Source organism: Apostichopus japonicus, chromosome 1 (genome assembly GCF_037975245.1).
Source record: "Apostichopus japonicus isolate 1M-3 chromosome 1, ASM3797524v1, whole genome shotgun sequence".
Classification (NCBI taxonomy): Eukaryota; Metazoa; Echinodermata; class Holothuroidea; order Aspidochirotida; family Stichopodidae; genus Apostichopus; species Apostichopus japonicus.
In genome coordinates this window covers 19,945,253-19,970,996 of record NC_092561.1, presented here as the reverse complement: position 1 = coordinate 19,970,996, position 25,744 = coordinate 19,945,253, and the positions used below count along the sequence as shown (strand labels likewise).

The following is a 25,744-nucleotide window of genomic DNA, read 5'->3' as shown; positions in this document are numbered from 1 at the left end:
AGGACGATATGAGACCACTGCTATGGGTGGGGTGTGTATCCCTTTTCAACCTCTGAAATAAGACCACTGCTATGGGTCGGATGTGTATCCCTTTTTCAGCCTCTGAAATAAGACCACTGCTATGGGTGGGGTGTGTATCCCCTTATCAACCTCTGAAATAAGACCACTGCTATGGGTGGGATGTGTATCCCTTTTTCAGCCTCTGAAATAAGACCACTGCTATGGGTGGGGTGTGTATCCCCTTTTCAACCTCTGAAATAAGACCACTGCTATGGGTCGGATGTGTATCCCTTTTTCAGCCTCTGAAATAAGACCACTGCTATGGGTGGGGTGTGTATCCCCTTATCAACCTCTGAAATAAGACCACTGCTATGGGTGGGATGTGTATCCCTTTTTCAGCCTCTGAAATAAGACCACTGCTATGGGTGGGGTGTGTATCCCCTTTTCAACCTCTGAAATAAGACCACTGCTATGGGTGGGGTGTGTATCCCCTTATCAACCTCTGAAATAAGACCACTGCTATGGGTGGGATGTGTATCCCCATTTCAACCTACGAAATAAGACCACTGCTATGGGTGGGATGTGTATCCCCATTTCACCCCTACGAAATAAGACCACTGCTATGGGTGGGGTGTGTATCCACCTTTCAACCTCTGAAATAAGACCACTGCTATGGGTGGGGTGTGTATCCCTTTTTCAACCTATGAAATAAGACCACTGCTATGGGTGGGGTGTGTATCCCTTTTTCAACCTCCGAAATAAGACCACTGCTATGGGTGGGGTGTGTATCCCTTTTTCAACCTACGAAATAAGACCACTGCTATGGGTGGGGTGTGTTTCCACTTTTCAACCTCTGAAATAAGACCACTGATATGGGTGGGGTGTGTATCCCTTTTTCAACCTACGAAATAAGACCACTGCTATGGGTGGGGTGTGTATCCCTTTTTCAACCTATGAAATAAGACCACTGCTATGGGTGGGGTGTGTATCCCTTTTTCAACCTCCGAAATAAGACCACTGCTGGTAACACCACTGGTAACACCACTGATAACACCACTGGTAACACCACTGCTGGTAAGACCACTGGGTGGGGTGTGTATCCCCATTGCAACCTCACATAAACATGTCAAAAAGTATGATTAATTGACACAACGTTGCGCTTAGAGCTAGTTAAAGGACTTAGTCCTCTGTTTTCGATTGTCCTCTGAATATACTTCTGAGTGTACCATTTAACGTCTACTACATTTCTGGGTATTTTTTTCTGGGGATATTCAGTGGGAGGTTCCAGGATTTTAAGGAGATGTGTAGCCCTGAGACCAGTGAAGCCCAATCCCAGTATACAGGGTCTCAGGTTCCGTGTTCTCAAGTAAAAGATATTAAATATTTTTACACATGAAGTGGTGAATTAGGAGGCATATATATATGCTATACATTAGTTCTATAATTAAGTCCACATGCAAAGTTGTGCTACTAACTACTTTAAAATATTTTCTCCATGTGGGATTGAAAGGACGGGGAGAAGGTGGGGGGGGGTGGGGTGTACAACCTAGCAACTGAGCAACCTAGTAATACAACTCCAGATTAATGCAACAAGAGGGATCGTAGATAATTCGATATTTAAAGCCACAAAACGAAGGAGCTGAGGTAACAGGATAAAATCTGGAGAAAAGAATATGTACTCTTTCTAAGGTTTCGTCATTTGTGTACATAGCAATATGTAGCAACAAATTTTCGTGAAACATAATACGTTTTTGCAAAATCTGCTTACCCCTGTCATAAATGACTGTAACCCCATATAACTGCCACCCCCCCCCCATACACGGAAAAAACCTTTCGTTACTTGGTGATTTTTATCGGTGGTTTTTTTTTCCTTTCAGGTGCTCGACATGTGACTAAGATTTATTACCAAGAATGTATATAAAACCAAACTCATGAAAGAAGAAAAATATGAGCCAAAGTTGTATTTTGTATGATCTCACTATCTTTAATCTCTCATGATAAAACAGTATTACAATCAATTATCGCATATCATCAATGTAAACCACAGTATATACATGACAATCCGTCATGGCCTATGAGAGAGCCGTTCATGATTTAACAGCCTTCCTCTTGGAAACCATTGCATACTGTAGCATCAAAGTAAACACTACAGGAGGACATTATCTCACCAGACTCATCGCACGAGAAGAGAGCAAGTTTTCACTAAACTGTCTTCCTTCTTGCTGACATCTCACTGTATCGATGTATTAAACCAAATAGGATCAGAAGGACCTTCCTCCTGGCTACTGTCACATGAATGCAAACCACGCAAGAATAAGCCATCGCATGGCAGACGAATTGAACCAGTCGCAACTTCTCTTTCTGTCTCCTCTCTGGCATCATTGCATACCGTGGGCGTAACATCATGATCGAAACCACGTCACCATACATCACAGGAGCCATTCTTTCCAAGGCTAAGACCAACCAACGGTCAGGTCCAAGCTCTGTGACGGCCGTAGTAGTTAGTCTTCCAAACATACCGGCTGCAATGAAATTCTCACAAGAGCTATGGAAGTGGTCATGTCTTGGCAGTCTTTTTCGTGGCCACAACAGCATAGCACCTTGGAGACTGGACTGGGTCGAACAACCTCACTATAGATGCTGATTCGACATCAGGCTGGAAAGAGAGAGAAAGGGTTACCCAGTTGAACAGGAGAAGCTTAATTTTTCAATGTGGTATATATACATATACAGGGATGTGCCCAAGATTTCCTGAGTGTCGGGTATACTGATCGCCGTCCTGGGGGAGTGGTCTGAGAAAGGTGCTCAGATGCTAAATGCTGGCACTTTTGTAGCTTTTTAAGCACTGATACACAAGTACTAGTTTTGCTAACAATTTACTCTTTTTTTCTTAAACTGTTGGTAAATTGGTAAAAGTTATTAGTTTGTTTTCAACGAAATTACAAGGGATCGATTGAGAGCCGTAAGTAATGTTCCTCGCATGCGTAACTGATGCATTATTAGTCTGTATGATTTTGGCATAGGCTAGGCCCAATTTATGTTGAATATAATGTTAGGGAATGTCGGGATTTTAGATGTAAATAGTGCTGGTCAGGATTCACGATTTTGAAGACAGTGCTGGGCGGTAAATTTTATTGCTGGGCGGGGCCGCCCAGCGTGGGCACATCCTTGCATATATTGGGCGCACACGAAGAAAGGACTACTGGTATTGGTTGCGTCTACTAGTATACAGTGTTTTACATGCCAGATATTTAGCCATCTGAAATTACTTGCAAAATGGTTAGAAATTTAATGAATGCTGGTCGTAATATAATGCTGTTTGTAATAGGGACCAGTTGAAGTGGTTTTTGGATGTTCTCGATGTTAAAGGGCTAAAAGAGGTATTTTGGTGTTTATATATTATAAGTTAAATGCTTTCTTCGTGTGTGTTTGCTGGTTGACGACTGTGCAATAGTGGAATTTGTCTAGTTTTATTTGTGTCGAAAAACAAACTATAAAATGATAATAGTAGTGTAAGTTTTCTATTTTGTATTTCGATAGTTTTACAGAGCCATGGAGTCTGTGCGTCTGCGAATCGAATAAATTGCGGTGACTCCGACTTCTGTACAAATCATCCTTATTTTCGTCTTGCCACGACCGTTACAGTTACCTTTAATATTAATCCATCAAACCATGCTGCAATTTGAAGTGTATTTAGCAGTACTAATTTACTCATACCCAAATCTAATGTACCTGAAGTAAACACGAAAATCATAAATAATTCCTTTAGCTAGATCTGTTGAGTTACGTCTTTAAATACACTGATCTCTCTACAAATTTTGCAGTGAAGAGAATGAAAATATTTCGAGGTACCTACCTGTTCCAATAAAAAGCACAACTTGTCCAAGAGTAAGAGGGATTCGACCATCCTTGAAAATGCTAATCTCGCAGCGGTAAAGACCTCCAGCGAGTTCATCTTCTCAAGATAGGTTTGGTAGTACTGATCTATTTCTTCATCAGTCATCTATTAAGAAAAGCAAAAATACTCTCATTTGGTTTCCAACAACTTGACCAAATGAAAAACGTACACTATTGAAAGGCTGCCGTATTCAAATTGTTCCTAAACAGTCTAGTCAATACTGGAGGGTGCCTCTAATATTGTATCCAAATTTGAAATGTCTGACTCACAAACCTTCTCATGTTCAAAGCCCAGTTTTGTCATCGCCCTCCGGGCATACTCCACAAAGTCTTTACATTTACTAGCCAGTTTACCAACTGCTTCTTTTCTGTGGAATAAAAAAACACAAGTTGGCAGATGATTGTGACTGTGATCATAGGCAAAGCCATGAAGCAAAAAAATTTGGATCAGTAATATTGATAACCATGGACAGCTTAAAAGTAGAATATTCAGTAAAGTTAATCATAAAGGTGTGGAAAATTAACAAAATGTACGAGTGGAGGTGTAGGCCTGGCTTGAAAGAGGGGGTTCAATGGACCCCAAGGTCAATTGGGGGGGTCCAGAAAAATTTATGCAAAGAAGAAATGCATATTCTCATTTCAAAATCTTCGTAAAGACATATGAAGACTATATAAACATGGCCTGTCCACGCCACTTGTGAGGCATCACAACGCATGACAAACAGCTCTTGCTAACCTTTGACCTTTTAACAATCTGTGGATGAACTTTGTGAGACCTCTAATGTTAGGTGACGTACTGTACATACCTGGAGGGAATTCTGTAGTGGTCTCGTAACAGAACCTGCAGCACAGCACGAAAAAATAGTGCCCTGATAGGTATTTTACCGTCGACAGCCATCCGTTCTTGAGCCTGCAAAGTTGCAAATTATAATAATAATAATAATAATAAATTGACATTTATATAGCGCCTAATGCCCGAAGGCCTCAAGGCACTTTACAGAAAAACAAATACGACTTAAAACAGCAATATGGATTTAACAATAAAACTTGCCATACAAAACCAATTAACTTAAAACTAATCTAGAACCAATGAAACAAATAGAATACAGATAATGTTTCAACTATGTGACTTCTCTGTCCCTTTATTTACATATTCATATTCCCTTTCAGTTTTCTTGCTATTGTTTCAGGCCAATCTTATTACCCTACAGTCTGTAAACATTTACATACGATACATGTGAGCATCTAATTCTAAGCATCTCCTCTTATATTTACTTCCTTCCCTCTATCCCTTTCAACTTTCTGGTTACTCTTTGAGGCCAATAGTATAAAATTGCGGTATAGGCTCCAGTTTGGGTATACTACAGTGTGTTAGGATAATAGTTTTTGTCCTCCAACAGTCTGTAAACATTTACGTACCATGCATGCAAGCATCCTGGCATCTCTTCCGATATTTACTTCCTTCCCTCTGAGGTACTGACTCATGGGAAATCCCCATTGGTTCAGTTCTGACGGAGCTTTCCAGAATCGGCTCTCCTTGGGCTCGAATTCCTCGGTTACAAAGTGATAACAGCAAGGCACTAAGCACATGGCAACAGCGGAAGGACAGTCCACGAATAGCTGTGTGAGCGTCGCGCCGAGGTCCCCACACGTGTGAAGTCCAACTAAGAGGAACGGCTGAAATACACAACAACAGTTTTTGTGTAATTTAACATATATATACAGTATGTAACTGGACTCAGGGGTTGAAAGAAGATTTCATATCTGTGGATATACAAATAGGAAACTGACCTTGAGCAGATGGAGAGTCCACATAAAGCTGCCTATGTAACAGTTATAATCATCATCTTTCTTCATAGGATAGAACCCGTCGAAGCCCTCTACTAGGCAAATTATAATAGTGATGTACAATTGTCATTGGTTTGATTTTAACATGTCGTATGCCAGCATCGACGAGTTCGGCAGATGACAGTCCTGACCATGAAATAATATCGTCGACCCATCGAAGACGAGGTCTGCCAGGGCCCCGACAAGTACCGGCAGGAAGACCACCAATAGCAGCACGTGCAAAGCCACCCTGTTTTGCGGCATGTCCAAGCCACATGGTTAAAAACCCTCAATAACTATCAAGACTGGATAAGAAACACGACTTGAAGTAAAGTAGGGAACCCTAGGTACATTAAACGATTTATTGAAGGATGGACACAGTCTGCCATATTGCATATACAGTATTTGAGATATGGAAAACAAGATGGCAAAAACTGACTAACTGCAGCAGAACCACATTCCCAAAAAAAGCTTTGCAACAATCTAACGTACCTCCACACTGAATGGTAGGATAGCCTTGTGTAGTGTTAATTTGTTTCGCTTATTGAATCTGTACAGTTTTTATTGATATACTGTACAGGAAAAGCTTCCTTTATAGGGAAGTGGGTGGGAGTTGGGGTGGGGGAGGATGATATGACCTGTTCTCCCTCAGGGGCTTACCACCTACAGATGTCAAACTGTCACTTACATCGGTTTCAAAGGCTCTTCCCTCATCGACATCCAATGATGCAGTCAAACTTGCCAGGTCTGTTGCGCTACTGACAAATGCCGTGACTGGCTCAAACTGACTTCTGTGACTCTCGATGTCCGAGTATTTGTTCCGCTGGGGCAAATTATTCACGTCTGGTTTCTCCTGATTCCCAGTCATAGTTACTTTGGCTAGAGACGACAATCTAGGTACATTCCGCATGGCTTCTGCTGATTCGCTGGTCGAGTCTAAACTGCGAGACTCGTCGGGTTCGTTGGTCGTACAACCGTCCCCCATCTCAGGTTCAATAGCTTCCGAGTTGTCGTTTGTCTCTTCGACGCTGCTTATTAAATAGAGGAAAATGTAAAATAAATAGAAAACATAGCAAAAGAAAAAAATAGTTAACAATAGCACATAAATAGAAAAAATATATAAATAGAAATAGAAAATATCAGCAAATCATGATCATGATTATATGACAACGTTAATTCATATATTATAATCATTAATTGTATGCAGTTGTTTAAATGATACATTTGATTAATTGGAAATAGTAATGATACACAGGATCTGCATCCTAAGGTACTCATTGTGGGGCAGTTGTATCTTACTAATTTTGTTTGTACATGGATTCATGTTACAGTTACTTGAGTACAACACTTGACAATTCCTGCCACTGAAATAGCAGGGATGAGACTGAGCCAGGGAAAAAAAATCTGAAATTTATCGATCGCCGTCCTGGGGGAGGGGTTTAGAAATTTTTTGTCAGGTAAGGAGGGGTTAGATGCAAAATGGTGGACTCTAGATGGAATCTATCACATCACGTAACTCGCCAAAAAAGTGTGGAATTTCTGCTTGTATAATTTATCCATTAGCTTTTTTGAATCAAAAAATGGCTTTTTTGCTTGCTTTGTGCTACTTGATTCCACCACTGGTCAAATTCGGTGTTCCTTCCCTTCACAGTCCAGCATGTTGGGCAAAAAAAAAAAAAAAAAAAAAAAAAAAAAAAAAAAAAAAAAAAAAAAAAAAAATTAAATCAAATCAAATCAAATCAAATCAAATCAAAAAAATAATAAAAAACGCGAATTACGAGAAAAAAAAGCGAAAATGAAAAAACAAAATCGGAAATCCACGTTTCCGCGGAAGAGTCTCATGCCTGAAATAGATATTCCACAGGTCTGTCATATCAGGGACCTACCGTACCTTGACTGCCCCATTGGGTCCACAACCTCCTTAGGATACAACTTATTTTGCTGCTCTGCAGACCTTCGCATGAAGGTCTTCCAATGTTTCAAAAGCTTCCTGCCTCTTTCCTTGGCTCCGTGTGTGTTGGTATCTGAGGAGTCTATCCCAATTACACGTACACCAAACTGTAAAGTGAGGTATTGGCTGAGGTAGCCTTTACCACTCCCGATATCAATGACCTGCGGTTGAAACAGGAATTAAAATAATAGAATTAGCTATATTAATAATGAATCAAATCAAACCAATTGTGTATACTTATTAGTATTCCTCAGGTTCATACTGCAGTAACCTTCATCAAAATTTATAACTATAATACATTAGTTCGTTTGAATGTGAAATTTTCTTTAAGTAGGCGGCTTTCTGATTTTGTGCTTACGTTGTATAGGCCAGCTAGGCCTAATAGATTTTTTGAAATATTTAAGAAAAGTATCTCCCATATGATCTGCTATTTAGTGATCAACATACGTAGTTTTAGTAGGTCTAGACCATAACTGGCATGTCTGTAGCACTGATATACTGTAGTGTAGGCTTAGGATATATAGATACCTTTTCAATTTGTTGCTGGCGTATCAGAGAACTGCAAAGGTGAGACATTTCTGCAACTTCATGTGACTTTTTCAAGTTCATAAATTCCTTGGGTTTTACAAGAATACTTGCGTCCTTCTCTAGCGCCAAACTTTTGGTAAACGATCCTGCACTGGGATAGTAACAATGACATTCGTGTTCAAGTCGTTCACAACGAATCTGGGACTGTTGAGATAATTTACACACTTCGGGGAAAGTTTCCTCCGAATTTCGATCACACAAATTATCATTCTTTCTCTCTTCAGTGAGATCAAACTCTCCACACGCTAATCTCACTAGTCCATCTCCAGACAGTTTCGACATTTCATCCAGAAGGCGTGGATTCGCATTTCGGAGTAGGTCTATTCGATTAATGGTGTAGAAATCCACAGTATTTGAACGGAGTACGTCTTTGTACACATTGAACACGTCCAGTAAATCGTTCAAGAGACCGTGAACTTTTCTCAAGCCTGTGCAAGCTTTTGACACTGCCATTTTGTGCGAAATACGAAGAAAATTGCAGTTTTATATTGTCTCAAATGTTCCCTACATTTACGCTGGACAATTATTTTCGCATAGTATTTAAAAAGAAAGCAGTGTTAATCGATCATCGCAGCAGGTCTTTAGATCTTGGGCGCAGACATATTGTAACAGCTGTTTGGGAATGAGGTAGCACAGTAATACTAGCAATGTCCATGCGGCTGTTTTGTAAAGAGCGACTATTGTTTGCTAAAACATAACCACAGGAAGGAGGGTTTGATAAATGAAAGCCATTGAACAGAATTGGCGGGTGGGTAAGGGGGGGGGGGCTAGATTGTGCGTCAAGTTTGCATGAAATCGCCCTAACACCACCCACCCTCCCCCACTCAAAGAAAAAGATATGGGCATACATGTGTACACATTTTGGTAAAGTGAAAGTTAAACATTTGTATACATTACACCATCTTGTTATTTTTTAAATTATTTGTATACAGTGTTTACGAATTTTAGTTTATATCTTGCATGATTTTTGCTTTCCTTACTCCCTTCCAATCCTTTCTGTTTATCGTAAATGCCCAAGCTTTTCTGTTGTCATATAGAATATCCACACAATTGTTACCTGTCTCATTTTAAGGTCAAGTAGTGCCTGGGTGGGGAAGGGGAGCTGGGTGGGGGAGAAGGATGTTGAGTCATAAATTCCACATGTGTGAAAAATCATTGGTGTTAAATCGATCGAGTCATCACTGCCCCCTGCCCCACCCCTCCCTAGCATTGGTTCCCCTGCCTGTACAGTAGATTCGTCAACTGCACCTCTCTGGGAAGACACTGTACAAGCCACTTCCATGCTGGTATTTAGCAGAATTCAATAACAAATCACTTTAAAGGTCGATTCAAGTGACCCTGCCATCTCTACGGTTTTAAAAAACTTGTCTCTGTGACTTCAGTCTTGAAATTTAGTGAATTGGTTGTAAAACTGGAAATAAGTGACTTGAACTCACTTAAGTCATGAATTGTTGCAACATGGGTAAGTGAAATTTTGGTTTGCAATCGATTTTATAGCTGCTCATAATGGCATTATAAGTATTTTACATTTAAAGTAATACTGTATATAAACATAATCTGACTCTTGTTACCATGTAAAAATCATTATTATGTTGGCTTAATAGGGACATGACTTTTTAAGTCAACATTTTGAGATAAAAAGTCAAACTTTTGAGATAAAGTCAGAAATTTGAGATAAAAGTCAACATTTTGAGATTTGGGGACACTCCCCCCCCCCCCTATGTCCCTCTCAAAGCAACTGTACATAATAAACCACCATTCCATTTCTTTCGATGGGATTTTTAGGGTGGTGGGAGGGGCGGGGGAAACAATTTCTACATTCAAAAGTCTACTTAAGACCCATCTTTTCACTTGTTCCCTTGTAAATTTATCTGCTTTCTTTGTAAAGTGCCTTGAGCAGTGACTTTTGTCTACTGATTTGGTGCTAGATATAAGTCTCATTTATTATTATTTTTATTATTAACACAACATGAAGATAAAGTTAAAAAATAAGAAAGTCATAATGATGATACATAGCTGATTTATTACAATCATTGATACAAAAGCATTGATTTTAAATCTTTGGAAGCTGCAAATGGATTTCAGATTGGTACAATTTACAAAGGCATAAATAATAAAAAGGTCCCCCAAAACATCACCAAATTTGAAAGTACAAATATGGGCCCTATTTTCCAGTCCTTATGAATGGAATATATTTTCTTTTCCCACCTGCCTTTGGTTCGGCGAACTACTATAAACAAAACTGGATTACCATCGTAATATCCCATGTGGATTGAAAAGGACCTCCAACACCCCGGTAGAAAGGGAACATGTCCCTCTCAATTTTTTTATTCTCCATGATTTTGAATTTCAGGAGTTTGTGATGTTGCAACTGGCAGCAATCCCACAACCAACGAAAATTTGGTATGACTCCTGCCTAACCATCTCCCCCTCTCATCCCCACCCCTCCCATCCCCACCCCTCCCACCCCCTCCCATCCCACCCCCACATCTAAAATATGGGCAATGGTCTTTGCTGAGTGCTGTAGACTTCACTGAAAGCATATTTTGAAAGGAACATGTTGAATAAAAGGATTTAAATTTTGACTAAAGCGAAGAATTGAAATCAGATAGGTGGGGAGATGAAAAGCCTCTACAAGTATCTAAGTATCAAAACTATTTCCCACTGTATGCTCAAAATATGTTATACATGATTTCAATGTGTTTGTTCTCCCATTTATTCATAATATCTAGAATTTATAAAGCTCAGACATATGCACCGATGACAGGGCTCAAAGGGGTATCATAATATTACCCTGGTCAACAATAACCTGTCAAACATTGAGACAATCCCTACACAGAGCCACTTAATGTAACTCCAAACTTTATCAGGGATAATACACTATAGTCATACTGTAGCCCCTTCATCAAGAACTACACTATAGCATATCACACTATATAATAATCACACTATATAATATCACACTATATAATATCAACTATATAATAATCACACTAAATAATATCACACTACATAATATCACACTGTATAATATCACACTATATAATGGTATATCCACACTATGTCAGTGATATCACACAATCAACATAAATCATGGACTAAACACACTATAATCAGTAATATTGCTTTGCAAGTGCTCATGGTCAAATTGACCTATTTATTTAAAAAAAAATAAAATTAATACTTAATAATATGATAATAAATTTAGATTCAAAATTCAAAGATTTACAGTTCCATGATTTACAATACTGCAGTTACCTGGCGACAATTTCCCTACAAGTATAAAGACGACACAGGGCGGTCTTTTTAAGTACTTTAGATCCTTCCGAGGTGAAGAAACAGGGTTCAATCTGTGAAGCAGAGGGGCAGGGAGGGTAACAAGCTTGAAAGACAAGGGTCATGTGACTTTGATTGGATTGGATTTGAGTTAGAAAATGACAAAATGTTACTAAGAAAACTTCCCGACAAAATTCTCTGTGCTTCAGATTCTTCGTACAATCTGTGTACTGTACTTCAATATATATGTTGTTTTGTAACAAAATGGTACTTTTGATATTTCCACTTTGTAAAACCTTTTTAACAAAAGTTTGACACTCTTTTACATAACGCTTCTCTTATTTTCTCACCAATGAGGCATTTCTGAAATAACAAGAGGACAGTTTCTAATTATATGACATCTGATGAAAAATGGGGTGCTTTTGTGACTATTCAGCAAGAATGGGGGAGGTGGTGGAGGGGGGGGTGCAGCATGAGTCCCCTGACTGTCAGTTATTTTCTGTGGGTGAGATAAATTTTTACAAAAAAACCACAAAACGAAACACCATACATAACTTATGAGATTTTTGGTGAAAGTGGCAAGAGTCTGCAAACTGGTATAACATTTTATGTTGACAATATCTTGTCTGTCACTTTTGATCATACCTAAGTTTACATAACTGTATGTAGAGACATTGTAAAATTTTATTGTCTCCACTTTGGTTGGTTTTAGTCATTGCTGTTAAATCCGCATTTGTGCATTTCATCTCAACGATCTAAACAATCTTTTAACAACACAGTTGCTTAGTAAACGATCACACAATCACGATAATGTACATTTCTGCCAACAATTTTGGTCTAGTCGAAGACATGGAGCGAACGAAGAATTCAAACCTAAACAAAAGGTGTCCTGTTCTTTGCGATTGTTTTGGTCGAGATGGAAAACATTTATTGGATTCAACAGCTTCCATCGTGAGCGACCGGTTAGGATGGGTTCATTCCAAGGGATGCATAATTTTCATTAATACTTGGTTAAAAATATACAAAGAGAATTGCAACCCATTGTCACTTGAAAGGCTTCTTGAACACATGTAACAACTTCTTGAACACACTTAACAACTTCTTGAACACTCTTGACAAAAATAAACTGTGTGAGTTTAAAAAAAAAAATCATACTTTCAATTAAGAGACATGATGTTTTTGAGTAATAAAATGTTGACACAAAGTTACAATAAAAGAATCAAAATCATTATTCAAGGCCACAAGACATAATCAGATGCTTCAAATGCTGTCGACTGAAGATTCCTATTCCCCACTCCATCTTTCATTGAAGGGGGAGAGGGGTTAATTTTGGGAGGGGGCTGTAACAAATTTCATTTTTAATTTCATATAAAAAAAGACATTTCAAAGAGCAAAGAGAATTTTATAGACACAATTTTATGTGTCTGCACAAAAAAACAGTCTGTCTCCAAAATAAAGTTGAAGTTTCAAAAACATGACCTTCCAGTTTCAATGTTTAACATTGGAGATGTCTATTCCGGTGATTCGAGCACAATCCACACTTCTCTGGCGCAACCAAATTCGAACAACAGCTTTGCTAGTAATCCAAATGTTGCCAAAGTGCTCTTGTTTGTTTTCCATTTGTACAAGCAATCGAAGATCACATCTGGAAGGTTATCTCTGTTATTGTACGTACATATATCTATTTCAGCTTGCGTGAGTTTTAATTTCTGAATAGAAAATTGTTTCCAGGCTCCTCCTAGTTTCTGAGCCACTAGTGAGAGGCATGAATCCGTCACTTCTTGCTTCATATGAGGCTTTGTGTAGTCTGGTTTTTGTTGTTGCTTGTTATCTGTGAAGAAACACACAGGTGCTCAGATTAGCAGACTACAATGTGCGGGGGGGGGGGGGGGGGGGGGTGAGCACCGATGGCAAAAATAATCGTCCATTGTCGAAGGCAACAACTGCCTTACCCCTTTTAAAATTAAAATTTCAAGGATAACAGTTTTGTAACAAGGCAAGGGCTTCTCACACTTCTTTTACAACATTAAACCACTGGTCAATGGTAAATTGTAGTTAATGCAAGCACACCTTCAAGTGTGTCAAGAAGTCAATTGCTCTAGCTACAGTGGCATTACAACGCACCACATCAATGTGTTGTCTGGGGGACTTTCACATTGGGTGCAGCCATCTACCAGTACACGGACCTACATTAACAGGTCCCCATTTACACACCTTGGTGAAGAGAGGCAATGGAGTTCAAAAATATTCACACTGATTTCTTTTACAACCGACTTGATCATGTTGTTTCAGTTTTGAATGTCTACTGGTCAGCAAAAAATAGCCACTTGGTGCCCTTTCTTTTCTTTCCTACTGGCCAACGGCTAAATCGACTGACATTTCGGTGGCTAATATAGTAGAAATATAGTAGCATAACTTTTATGCTTTACCGGTACTTACTATCAGTTTTATGATCTTATATTTATTAGTTTATACTGTTATATTGTATTGTATATTATAGATTGTCTGTAAAGCGTACAGATGCATCATGCGTAGTGCGCTATACAAGAATATATTTATACATTTCATTAGTTTGAATTCTGAGGCCTGGTGACAGTTCTCTGTGATATATATGATACTTAATATTCAAGAAAACAATGCATGGCAGCTCCATAACTCTATCAGCTGCCTACTATGTACCAACCTTGACCGTCCACACAATCTTCCACTATTGGTTCTCGATATTTGTCAACCTCCGCGGCTGCTTGATGGTGCTCTGTTTGTACTAAATACTTCCTTAGCGGCTCTACATCATCTGCAGACAACAAGCTTTTCTTTTCTAACTCTCGTAGCAGCGATAGACCGTTCTTTATATTTTCTGTGACTGCTGGCGGCCAACCCAGCAGAGAAGCAATCCCTTGACAGTCGTCATAGGTTAACTGTTGGGCTACGGATGTCTTCATGCAACCATACCTCCATGCTTTGTCATCAGCGTTGGCCATGACCTCTCCCTATGAAAGGAAAATTTAATCAGTTTAACAACGTATGATGTTGATCCATTCACTCTATTAAAAGAGAGGTGACCAAAATCCATTCATGCATAGATGGTACTAAACACTACAGCCTACATAGTAGCCTGTACGTGTAAGGAATAAGTCTAATGAGCTGAATTGACATCCAAGGTGTCCAGACATCCTTACTTTCTTAGGACATTCACCAGATGACATACATGTTTCCAACGGGTTATCCTGTTAAAATGTCACCAGATTATTAATAAGTACCCCAGGACTGGAGGCTAGCTACAACTTCTTAAAAAACATCATAATTAATTTAAACCAACATCCTTAAAACATCACTCAGCACCAAAATTGAGATGCTGGCAACTTCCACCATACTATGATAAACGTAAAGGCCCCTAGGTTGTATGATATTACCTTCTGGAGTCTGACGTTAACAGGCTAGGCCTGCCTATATTACTAATACTAACTACTACTAAGTACTAGGCTAGCCAGAAAGCCACTGGTTGCACGAACCAAGTCATGTGAATTACACACTACAGTTACAAAAGCATTCTGTGAAACTTAGACTATACGGCAACAGAACAGTCTAACCTACATTAGGGCTAGGCCTATGAAGACTAAATATCTTAAACATCATACCAAGTAACGCCTTTTCGTATGGAACGCCAAAAGCGCAACGCATTTCGTTGCCTCGATCGATTTCGCCTCCTTCTATTTCGTTGCCTCCTTTTATTTCGTTGCCTCCTTTTATTTCGTTTCCTCCTTCTATTTCGTTGCTTCGTTCTATTTTGCTGCCTCCTTCTATTTCGTTGCCTTCTTCTATTTCGTTGCCTCCATTGATTTCGTTGCCTCCTTCTATTTTGCTGCCTCCACCTATTTCGTTGCCTCGTTCTACATCGTTGCCTCGTTCGATTTCGTTGCCTCGATTGTATTCGCCTGGTTATGTTAATTAGGTATTGCAGGCATGCATTGGTGGGCGGAGCTTTTTTCTCCTTCGGTCGCGACGGGCCGGTTAACGCGAACGTTACCTGGTCGATCACAGTGCCTAACACGTACTGAGCATGCCTAGCACCTGTTTGAACGTAGCAGACACTAAGAGCAGCCACTAACAGCAGCCAATAGTGTATACATCAACGTTACACGCCGTTGACCACTGATGTTTGTACACTGTGACGAGCGCTGGGTACGATGTGGCGGAAAAGTGGATCCCCAGCAGCCACTAAGGGCAGCCTACATTAGCGGACAATAACAAGACTGTTACTTTTTCGTACCTGTTTTAAAGCGATAATAATTAACGCTATGAATACTGTAAAATGCCAATAATTGCACCATATGAGAGAGAAGATGTTGCTCTTTCATGTGTTATAATTTTGGAATTCAAATGGTGGACGATTTCTGCATCCATATTGAACTGAAACTTGTGATCCTACCAAATCTTGTGGAGAAAGGCGTAAATTGCGACAATTTTTATACCATTTTTTCATATTTTTTTTCAAATGTCTAGACAATTAATTTATGAGAATATGCAACAGTCAAGAGAGGTACAATGACGATGTTAAGTTATTCCTCTTACACGTGGTATGAAAAAACAGCCAGTAACACTTTGATTTATTGAAATTCGATGGCTACAAATCGTTCGATCCTAACAGGAGTGGGCAGGCGCGGCGGAACGGAAAAATTATTGGGGGGGCTAATGTGTGGAGACTATCTAAGCGGAGCGCCACCATCGGTTGGCGCGGAGCGTACCAGAAAATTTGGGGTTTTTTCAAACCCCCAGATGGCCGGAAACGGCACTTCCCGAGTGTTTTATGATGCGAATACCTAGCCCTAAAATATGGGTCTCAAGCCTGCAATTTCTCAGATTGCACGTAATAGTCTGCATGCAAAAACATTGTAATTTGTATATTCGATGGTGTTTTAAGAGAGTACCTATTACTCGTAGAGTACTCACAAAGACGTTTTTGAGTGTAGTAAGGGCAGTGGCGGAGCTAGGGGTATTGGTCAGGGGGGGCAAGAATGGTCTATAGGAGCGCTTTCGACACTATCTAAGCGGAGCGCCACCACAGGTTGGCGCGGATCGTACAGAAAATTTTTGAGTAAAGATACTCCCTAGATTGCAGGAAATGACCCTTCCGGGCTTTGCTAATTTGCAGATAAACGGTGAATAAATAGGTGTCGTCGTCATTTTGTCGCAAAATTACACCAACAGAATATGACAAATGTCAATAGGTATATGAGAGCGCAATAAAATAGTCAATAATCGCGAATAAGTAAAAAGTAGTGAAAAGCTGAAAAGGGCGCCAGCAGTCCAATTGAGTCCGTCAGGGGGGGGGGGGCATCCGCCCCCTTACTGTATATATGGACGCTCCGCCATTAAGGGGATGTTGGAGAACTGGCTGAAATGAGGCAAGTCATTGGCCTAAGACCAAGTTGTGTTACGCTTACCGGTACTCACACTCACTGCTTCCACTTTTCACGGGGAGTGAAGACGCGGTTGGGGTGACAATGTGGTCTATAGCCAGGGGACGGGCCGAGGGTCCCCAGCAATTACTAAAATTATTACACCTATATAGTATACGTGTGCATCGGACAGATCGACAAGTATGCATTGAAAAATGGGCAGATGCACGTTTCGGAGCCTTGGTAAATATTGGGGGGGGCTTATCATGCATTTGCCCCCTCAACTTTTTCATTGGGGGGGCTGAGCCCCCCCAAGCCCCCCCGGTTCCGCCGCCACTGGGAGTGGGATGCAAATGGGAAAATTAGCTCGAAACGCGCGGTAATGTGTTATGATCCAAACGTATTATTATTTCAAAATCCATTAATTTGAGTTATCGACCTAGTTAGGAGGTTCGGTTAGCATCACATCAAAGAATAAAATTTCTTATTTCACGTGTTATACCTACTATTGGTAACAAAGCCGATTTTTTTTACCAAAAGTGGCCTAAAAGTTTTAAAATATTGATTAATTTTTTTATTCTTCAAAATCGATTAAGTTGAGTTATGGAGCCTATTGAGATGTCCGGTTAGCACCACATTAAAGTAGACAGGTTCATCTTTTACGTGGTATATCTCTACTATCGGTAATAAAAAATGAATTCTTGACCAAAAGTGGCCTCAAAGTTTTAACCCCGATACAAACATCTTTAAACGCGCTGTATATACGTAATGTGTAATGATCAGAAAACTGTTTAATTTTTTTTTTTTCAAAATCGATTAACCTTAGTTATGGAGCCTACATTTTTCTGATCATTACACATTATGTATATACAGCGCGTTTAGAGATGTCCGTATCGGGGTTAAAACTTTAAGGCCACTTTTGGTCAAGAAATCATTTTTGTTACCGATAGTAGAGGTATACCACGTGAAAGAGGAACCTTTTTACTTTAATGTGGTGCTAACCGGACATGCGGCGTGTAACGTTGATGTATACACTATAGTGGCTGCTCTTAGTGGCTGCTACGTTCAAACAGGTGCTAGGCTGCTCAGTACGTGCTAGGCACTGTGATCGACCAGGTAACGTTCGCGTTAACCGGCCGGTCGCGACCGAAGGAGAAAAAAGCTCCGCCCACCAATGCATGCCTGCAATACCTAATTAACATAACCAGGCGAATTCAATCGAGGCAACGAAATCGAACGAGACAACGATGTAGAACGAGGCAACGAAATAGGTGGAGGCAGCAAAATAGAAGGAGGCAACGAAATCAATGGAGGCAACGAAATAAAAGGAGGCAACGAAATAGCAGAAGGCAACGAAATAGAAGGAGGCAACGAAATCAATGGAGGCAACGAAATAGAAGAAGGCAACGAAATAGAAGGAGGCAGCAAAATAGAAGGAGGCAACGAAATCAATGGAGGCAACGAAATCAATGGAGGCAACGAAATAGAAGAAGGCAACGAAATAGAAGGAGGCAGCAAAATAGAACGAAGCAACGAAATAGAAGGAGGAAACGAAATAAAAGGAGGCAACGAAATAAAAGGAGGCAACGAAATAGAAGGAGGCGAAATCGATCGAGGCAACGAAATGCGTTGCGCTTTTGGCGTTCCATATTTTCGTACCAATTGTTGTCCCTCTTTCCCGAAGTGGTACTGTCGACGTACTATACTATATATAAATCGGTCGGTCAAAGAGTGAAAGGCTACTTACTGTGCGTGTATTGCCCGGTGTCTGTTATCAGAGATTGTTTATTGGAAGATAATACACTTTGCCTGAAGGTGGCATACACCTATTAGAATCTATATCAATCCGCTCGATTGTTGTCCTCTCAGGAAAAGTGCCAAAAAGCAGCGGGAGAACATCTTTTGTGACCTGTTATCAATCATAATCTAGCTTTTTGTGGCTTGCATGTTGAAGAGCATGAATGGAAGTACATGTGGTGAGAAAATTGGGTCAATTGAGGCAATTTTAGACCCCTTTAGGCCTCCCGGGAGCAGCGTAGGAAATTTGTTTACCACTGAGTGAAGAGGTTTGTTTACAAGTGACGAAAACTTCCGGCTCGGATAGCCAAAAATCTACATGGTCATGGTACGGAAAATTGATGGTGCCATGAAAGGCCAACTTGTCAGCTATCCGGTGATGGGTAGCGTTTAGCTAGTGAAAACTTCTATCTAGACTTAGAGACCACATTACTTTTGTGATTTAGTGTGTAAGTCAACGGGGCTTTTAATGGGCGTATGCTACCTGAATACGTTTGGGAGGATACAGATTAACTTCCTATGAGAAGAACCTTCGTAAACTGACATCAATCAGTTCAACAGTCTACAACCGAGAAAATATCGAAGTGCAATGTTAAATGAATTTCAAGTACTATCTTACTAAAAACACGACAGCAATCAATTCAGTCCCAAGACAGCACGTCTAAAAAGGAGGAACAGACTTCTCTTCTCGGCCAAATGTACTCATTGTAGGACTGTTCGCTCACATCTGAGAATTGCTTTGAATACTGAGGCTCCGGCCTTTGGCCTCATAAGACTGTGGGTTTCTGCAGTGATATTTCGATGAGGAAATGCTCAAGTGTATATTTAGCTATGCAGGGGCATTAAATTCTGGTAGTGAAAGGAACGTTCTCATGATAAATCCATGATTCTTGAACTGTAAGTTAACGAGTATCAAATCCCGGTGCTTGCCCGGAACCAATTATCACATGTTAACTTTTTTTCTTCCGGAATTGTTAAAAAGTGGCTGTGAAAGAAGGCGTACCAAATTCAAATATATATATGTAGTGAACTCCCTAATTGTCCATTTGTCCTGTCCCTCTTTTTATCATAACTATAATTGTTTTTTTTTTCCAAACTGTGCATCAATGTTGTTATTCTTTTAGAGATACGTTATCAAGTAATATCCCAAACTGTTTATCTGCCAAAAGTGAGGGCTTACTTCTCATGAATCTAAAGGTGATTTGACTATAGCATCTCTACATGAACGGAAAACAAGACGTCATCCGTTTACTCTTTTCGCGAAAAGTAGAATTTCTTCTTTTGAGAATTGTCTTTGATTCTATATTTAGTCATTGAGCTACCATGCATGGCATATAATGGATAATAGAATAAATTAATAATAGCAAAATCATTTGACAACTTAATCCAGACAATGATATTGTTGACCATGAACCCATCTCGCATATTCCTAATGCATTTTATACTGGGCTAGACAGTTTTGGAAACAGTGGCGAAAGGGAAATTCCCGTGTCGTTATTGTTTTCACTCACCCACCTCCTTTCAGAAATGATATGGTTACGAAGTGCCCATGGTCAAATTGGGAGGTGTCGCCGTTTCAAATTATATGTTAATAACCATGTCATTCTGGGTGATGATGATAACATATAATAATAATAGTAATATATATATTTACCCTGCTACATTTTGCTTCTTTCATGTGTGTGCATTGGACCATTTTATCTTTCTTCGTTCGCTGTTTACAGTTTTAGTAGTCTTTTTGCTTACTTTGTTAAAGGGTTTATACCCGAAACGTCGTGTTTCTTTTCTTTATCATTAGCACTAGCAAACTTTACTATTTTACTACTCTATATATATATATATATATATATATATATATATATATATATATATATATATATATATATATATATATATATATATATATATATATATATATATATATATATATATATTTAGCCTATATATGTTTTTAAATTGATTTTGTTTTGTAATTTTACATATATATTTTGTTTGTATTGTTTATAATATGGGGTTTTAATATATTTAGTTTTGTGTGTTTATTTTTATTAATTTCTTGTTTTGTTGTTTGTATTTGCGATAATGGCCGCTCATACGTATGGTCATTGGCGAATGTCGATCTCGCAATCCGCGGTCCTCCTCACAATTTTGCAAGGTCGGTAAATGTGATTCCATAGTTTTCCCAGTTTCGGGAAACCCCTAAATGACAAAGGGATTTCCTAGTTACAAGTTATTTCCGACTCAATACTGAGCACTCACCAGAGGGAATCAATATGTTAGTCAAAGTGAAACCAGAAACACATTCGCTCGATTTCACTGGAAAGGGTTCCACGAAAAAGGCCAACTGACCTAGGCAACATATTGTATGAAATTGCCAGATCTAACCATGGGCATTAAGTTTAATGTTCAGATTTTTGCAGCAGTTTTGTTGTCGCTCAGTGGCGTAGGAAGGTACTTTTGAGTGGGGGGGGGGGCTGAAGACTAATGGCTGGCCTGGGGGAGGGGTCTAAGGATTTTTTTTTGCATTTCCAGGTGGCCTCAGATGCAATTTGGTGCTATATAGCACACTTCAACACCCAATCCATTTTGTAAATAATTTTGTAAATATTATTATTATTATTTTTTTTTTGCCGATCATGCTGGACTGTGAAGGGAAGGAACACCGAATTTGACCAGTGGTGGAATCAAGTAGCACAAAGCAAGCAAAAAAGCCTTTTTTTGGTTCAAAAAAGCTAATGGATAAATTATACAAGCAGAAATTCCACACTTTTTTGGCGAGTTACGTGATGTGATAGATTCCATCTAGAGTCCACCATTTTGCATCTAAGCCCTCCTTACCTGACAAAAAAATTCTAAAGGGGAGGGGGACACCCCCTCCCCCAGGACGGCGATCGATAAATTTCAGATTTTTTTTCCCCGGCTCAGTCTCATCCCTGGTTCGACCACTGCTGTCTGTACCTCAATTGACACATGTTGACTCATCAGTAACTATTCACCCATCTATCCCACCCACTGACTCACTCTCTTAATGTTACTAATCAAGGGCGTAGGAACCGGGGGGCTGGGGGGCGCCAGCCCCCAGTGAAAAATATGGGGGGCGGAATTAAGTATCATCCCGCCCCCCCCCCCGCTTCGCAAGTCAGAAAACCCCTTTTTCATTTCCAAATGAGAAAAAAAATCTCATTTGGAGCACCAAATTGCATCTAAGGCCAGGTGAAAATGCAAAAATGTTTAAAAAAAGGAGTGGGTGTTGTAGTGTGCTATATTGCACCAAATTGCATCTGAGGCCACCTGGAAATGCCAAAAAAATCCAAAGGGGAGGGGGACACCCCCTCCCCTTAGACCCCTCCCCCAGGTCGGCCATCAGTCTTCAGCCCCCCCCCCCCCACTCAAAAGTACCTTCCTACGCCACTGTTACTAATCCATCCAAATCTCTCTTCCGGCAGTCTCCCAATTTGACTCATCTTTCCTCTAGCCTTCCCTTACTTCTCCGTCCCCCTTATAAGCCCATAAGCCAATCAATCTCTCTAGTGAGATGAGGAGAAGAAGCCTGTTGTCTTTGGTAGAGATCAAGCTGTGTGCTTAATACAACAAAAGTGTCCATTTCGGTTATCAGCTGCCAATGTGAATATTGTTTATGATATCTCAATGCATTTTAGTGGACTTCTTTGAAGTATGTTGTTCATCTTGGCTATATGCTATAGCCTAGTGTGTCACATTCATATAAGATTATTCTAGTAGCATCATCGAAACCACACTACAGTTTTGCTGTCTGTATGTTTTTGCGGTAATGGCCGCCCATACGTTTATAGGGAAGCCACTAAATACTAACCCCTACAGCGGGTCGGACCATTTCGAGTGCCCTCGGAACTCAGTTTCGGGTGCAACTATGCTAGGCGCTCTCGGTTCCCGAAATACGTCATTTTGCATATTTTTAAGAACCAGGTCTTGGAAGTTAGTTGACTCTATGTAATAACTTCCGAGACCTGTTAAATGAAATGAAGATAGATCTAAAGGTTTGAAGCGAAACTTGCAGTTTTTAAATTTGATATTTGTAAACAACCAGGAAGAATGAACGGGAAGCGACCAAGAGGGAGAAAGAGAATAATGTTGATGGATGATATCAGAGATGGCAGAAATTATTTCACTATGAAGAGGAATGCAGAAGAGCGGTTATTATGATTTTGTGTTTGGTGAGGGACCTGCCTTAAGGCAGATCACCTTTAGAGAGAGAGAGGTCTTGGGGGTTAGTTGACTCTATGTAATAACTTGTGAGACCTGTTATATGACATGAAGATATATCTAAAGGTTTGAAGTGAAACTTGCAGTTTTTAAATTTGATATTTGTAAATAACCAGGTCTTGGAGGATAGTTGACTCTGTGTAATAACTTCCGAAACCTGCTACTTGAGATGAAGATAAATACCATACAACAGTACTTGCAGCTTTCTTATAGACACGTGTTAACTTAAAATGTCAAGAATAATCCGTGATACGTTTGGATATTTGTGTATTTGTCTCCTAATTTTTCCTCCTTTACTTAATCGCGAGCGGGACTTGGCCCGGCAGCGAATTTCTTTTTCCTGAACCTTTCGGGCAGTGTACGTGGAGTTTAGCCAATCAGAGCGAGGCTGTGTTGATGACGTACTACTCAGTAAAGATGGTCAGTCGGGTAAATGCGTCCCCTCAATAACATAAGGTGGAAAACGAAAGAGCGCGAGTTCGAGCCCCCGTGTGGATTTTCCCCCCCACTTTTTCTCATGTTCAAGTAGTTATGTCCAAGTATTATATCATGAATTGAAAATCGATATTATAAGTTATGTCATGGTTTTCGTGCATGGTCATCTTATATATGAAACTCCGTAGATAGTGTGGCGAAAATATATATAGTTTCTTTTGTTTATTTTCCTTCTAGATCTTATTAGAGGGAAATCGGTCTCAGCCCCAAAATGTGGTACATCCGTTTTAGGAAAGTTTATCTTAATTTAAAGGCAGATGACTTGCTAGAATAAAAGACAAGGGAAACAGATATTCATTCTGGAACAATTAAAGAGAGAGGATTTATTGCATAATAGAACAAGGGCAGTACTTGCACTCTTATTTACCTAATTCGCTCATCAGTTTACAACAAACATTTGGCAGTTTCCACAATAAACCGTTAATTACTGGACCTCGTCTCTCACAAGGAAGTGCTATAGGACTGTATCACTGTGTACAAATATTACTGTGTAGATGTGTGTAAACTGTAAGTACGTAACTTACTACTGTACCAGTACTACAGTACTGAGTACAGTGTCATGTCAATCTGAAGACATTGTAAATTTGTACATCAGACAGCGATCATGCATCGCCGTTTTTCAACAAAAACCGATGCAAACGTCACGTAAGTTGTGCACAATGATTCAGTATAATGTTATTAGTGCAAGGCCTATATACCTCAATACTTTCTGCTGTAGTACAACAATTATGTTGACTTATCGAATGTGATTTCCCCATGCACTTCAACATTTGGTAAGCACGCCGCTATCTTTACTGTAGTACGTCATCAACACAGCCTCGCTCTGATTGGCTAAACTCCACGTACACTGCCCGAAAGGTTCAGGAAAAAGAAATTCGCGGCCCGGCAACACGTACGTGTAACACGAGCTCGTACCCGCACTATACACATGAAATGCACAACAAGTGCATCTACGTATAGTTATGCAAGACTTTGACGTCGGGTGAGGTCATTCGCGCTCGGGATCTGACCCGAACCGCTACGTGGGTTAGTATTTAGTGGCTTCCCACATTTACCAAGGTTATGAAATTGTCACAATGCCTGCAACTCATGGGCGGCCATTACTGCCAAAACAACCAAAATGCAAAAACGCATTGTGGTATCGATGATGTAACATGGACAGTTTTCTTCATGAACCAGGCGAAATGTATAGCGAGGATGTACAACATACTTGATCTTAGTAATACAATTGAAACTAGTGTAGTGTGAGAAAAAATAAATTCACAATGACACAGGATGTCCTGAAATGACCATTGACCTCAACAACAGGCTTCAATGTACTACATGTGATACATCATCATACTAAATATGACATCTGTCCTTGTTGAAATATTGTGTTAACAAGGTATCACAATTTGACCCCTGGTGAAATCAAACTACCATTGACCTCCACCCATAATCTTGTACTCAATGTGGTACAATTACAAACCAAATATGCGAACTATCCAATCTTCCTTGCGATATTATGTTTGGATAGGTGCATTAGAGAGACAGATGAAAGGGGGAGTGAAATCATGTTTGGTGATTCCAAATGACCTTTAACCTCCACCAAAATGAATAGGTTTCTTTAACTCAATGTATAACAGAGAGCATTTTACCATTATCTCCCCATCCCCTTGGTTCACCTTTACAATCTAATAGCTAGGAGCATAGACAGGAAGTCCTCCTACACTTTCCAGAATGATTACTAATAGTTTCTATTTACAAGCCAACGATAAACATAACAACACACTTTGCCAACCTCTAAGTCCCAATAGATCACTTACACTTTAACCTCCCACAGTAACTCTCTACAACAGAAGCCCAGCACCTGTCTGTGTACCTACAGTAATATTAGATCTCAAAATCAAGTAACCTTCTGTATGTCATTGCCACTGATGTCATAGTGTGGTCATTTTATAATTTATAGCTGAACCTCTCTTTACTAGAAAGGTAAATATGTGGGCAGGGTAACTTCCTGTCCCATCCACTGTAATCCATTGTCAAGAGTAGGCTACGTAAGATCAAGATGTAACTTTAACAAATTGTATTCAGTGTGATTCAACCTGTAGGAGCTGAGCTTGCACAGTTCTCTCAAGTGTACTCTCCCCTGACACACTCACTGTACTACAGTAAGTAGTAGTTATCTAGCCAGATGAAGCTCTTATATACTGCTTTATTCAAGTCATTGTTTGTGTCCTTATTTCTTGGTCACATACCGCTGCACCAAGTGTGAGATCTAACCAAGATTCCA

At 39.8% G+C, this 25,744-nt stretch overlaps 2 protein-coding genes across 3 annotated transcripts; both read right to left on the bottom strand.

Moving 5' to 3' along the window:
• Positions 1-1,949: 1,949 nt before the first annotated feature.
• Positions 1,950-8,892, bottom strand: LOC139970688 (probable methyltransferase-like protein 25). 2 transcript variants are annotated; one of them, XM_071976592.1, is made up of 8 exons: positions 8,204-8,892; positions 7,616-7,836; positions 6,413-6,755; positions 5,317-5,574; positions 4,704-4,807; positions 4,172-4,265; positions 3,857-4,003; positions 1,950-2,656 (listed from the first exon to the last, which is right to left on the bottom strand). In XM_071976592.1, the coding sequence occupies exons 1-8, from the start codon at positions 8,714-8,716 to the stop codon at positions 2,558-2,560; spliced, it is 1,779 nt and encodes a 592-aa protein (XP_071832693.1). In that variant the 5' UTR covers positions 8,717-8,892; the 3' UTR covers positions 1,950-2,557. The 2 variants fall into 2 exon arrangements, with proteins under 2 accessions (XP_071832693.1, XP_071832700.1); XM_071976599.1 differs by having other exon boundaries at positions 1,951-2,656; positions 6,413-6,752.
• Positions 8,893-11,423: 2,531 nt separating this feature from the next.
• LOC139970680 (uncharacterized) lies at positions 11,424-18,696 on the bottom strand. Its single transcript, XM_071976580.1, has 4 exons — positions 18,597-18,696; positions 15,178-15,196; positions 14,223-14,529; positions 11,424-13,370 (listed from the first exon to the last, which is right to left on the bottom strand). Exons 3-4 carry the CDS (start codon positions 14,518-14,520, stop codon positions 13,051-13,053), a joined length of 618 nt encoding a protein of 205 aa, XP_071832681.1. The 5' UTR covers positions 14,521-14,529; positions 15,178-15,196; positions 18,597-18,696; the 3' UTR covers positions 11,424-13,050.
• Between the last annotated feature and the right edge of the window lie 7,048 nt (positions 18,697-25,744).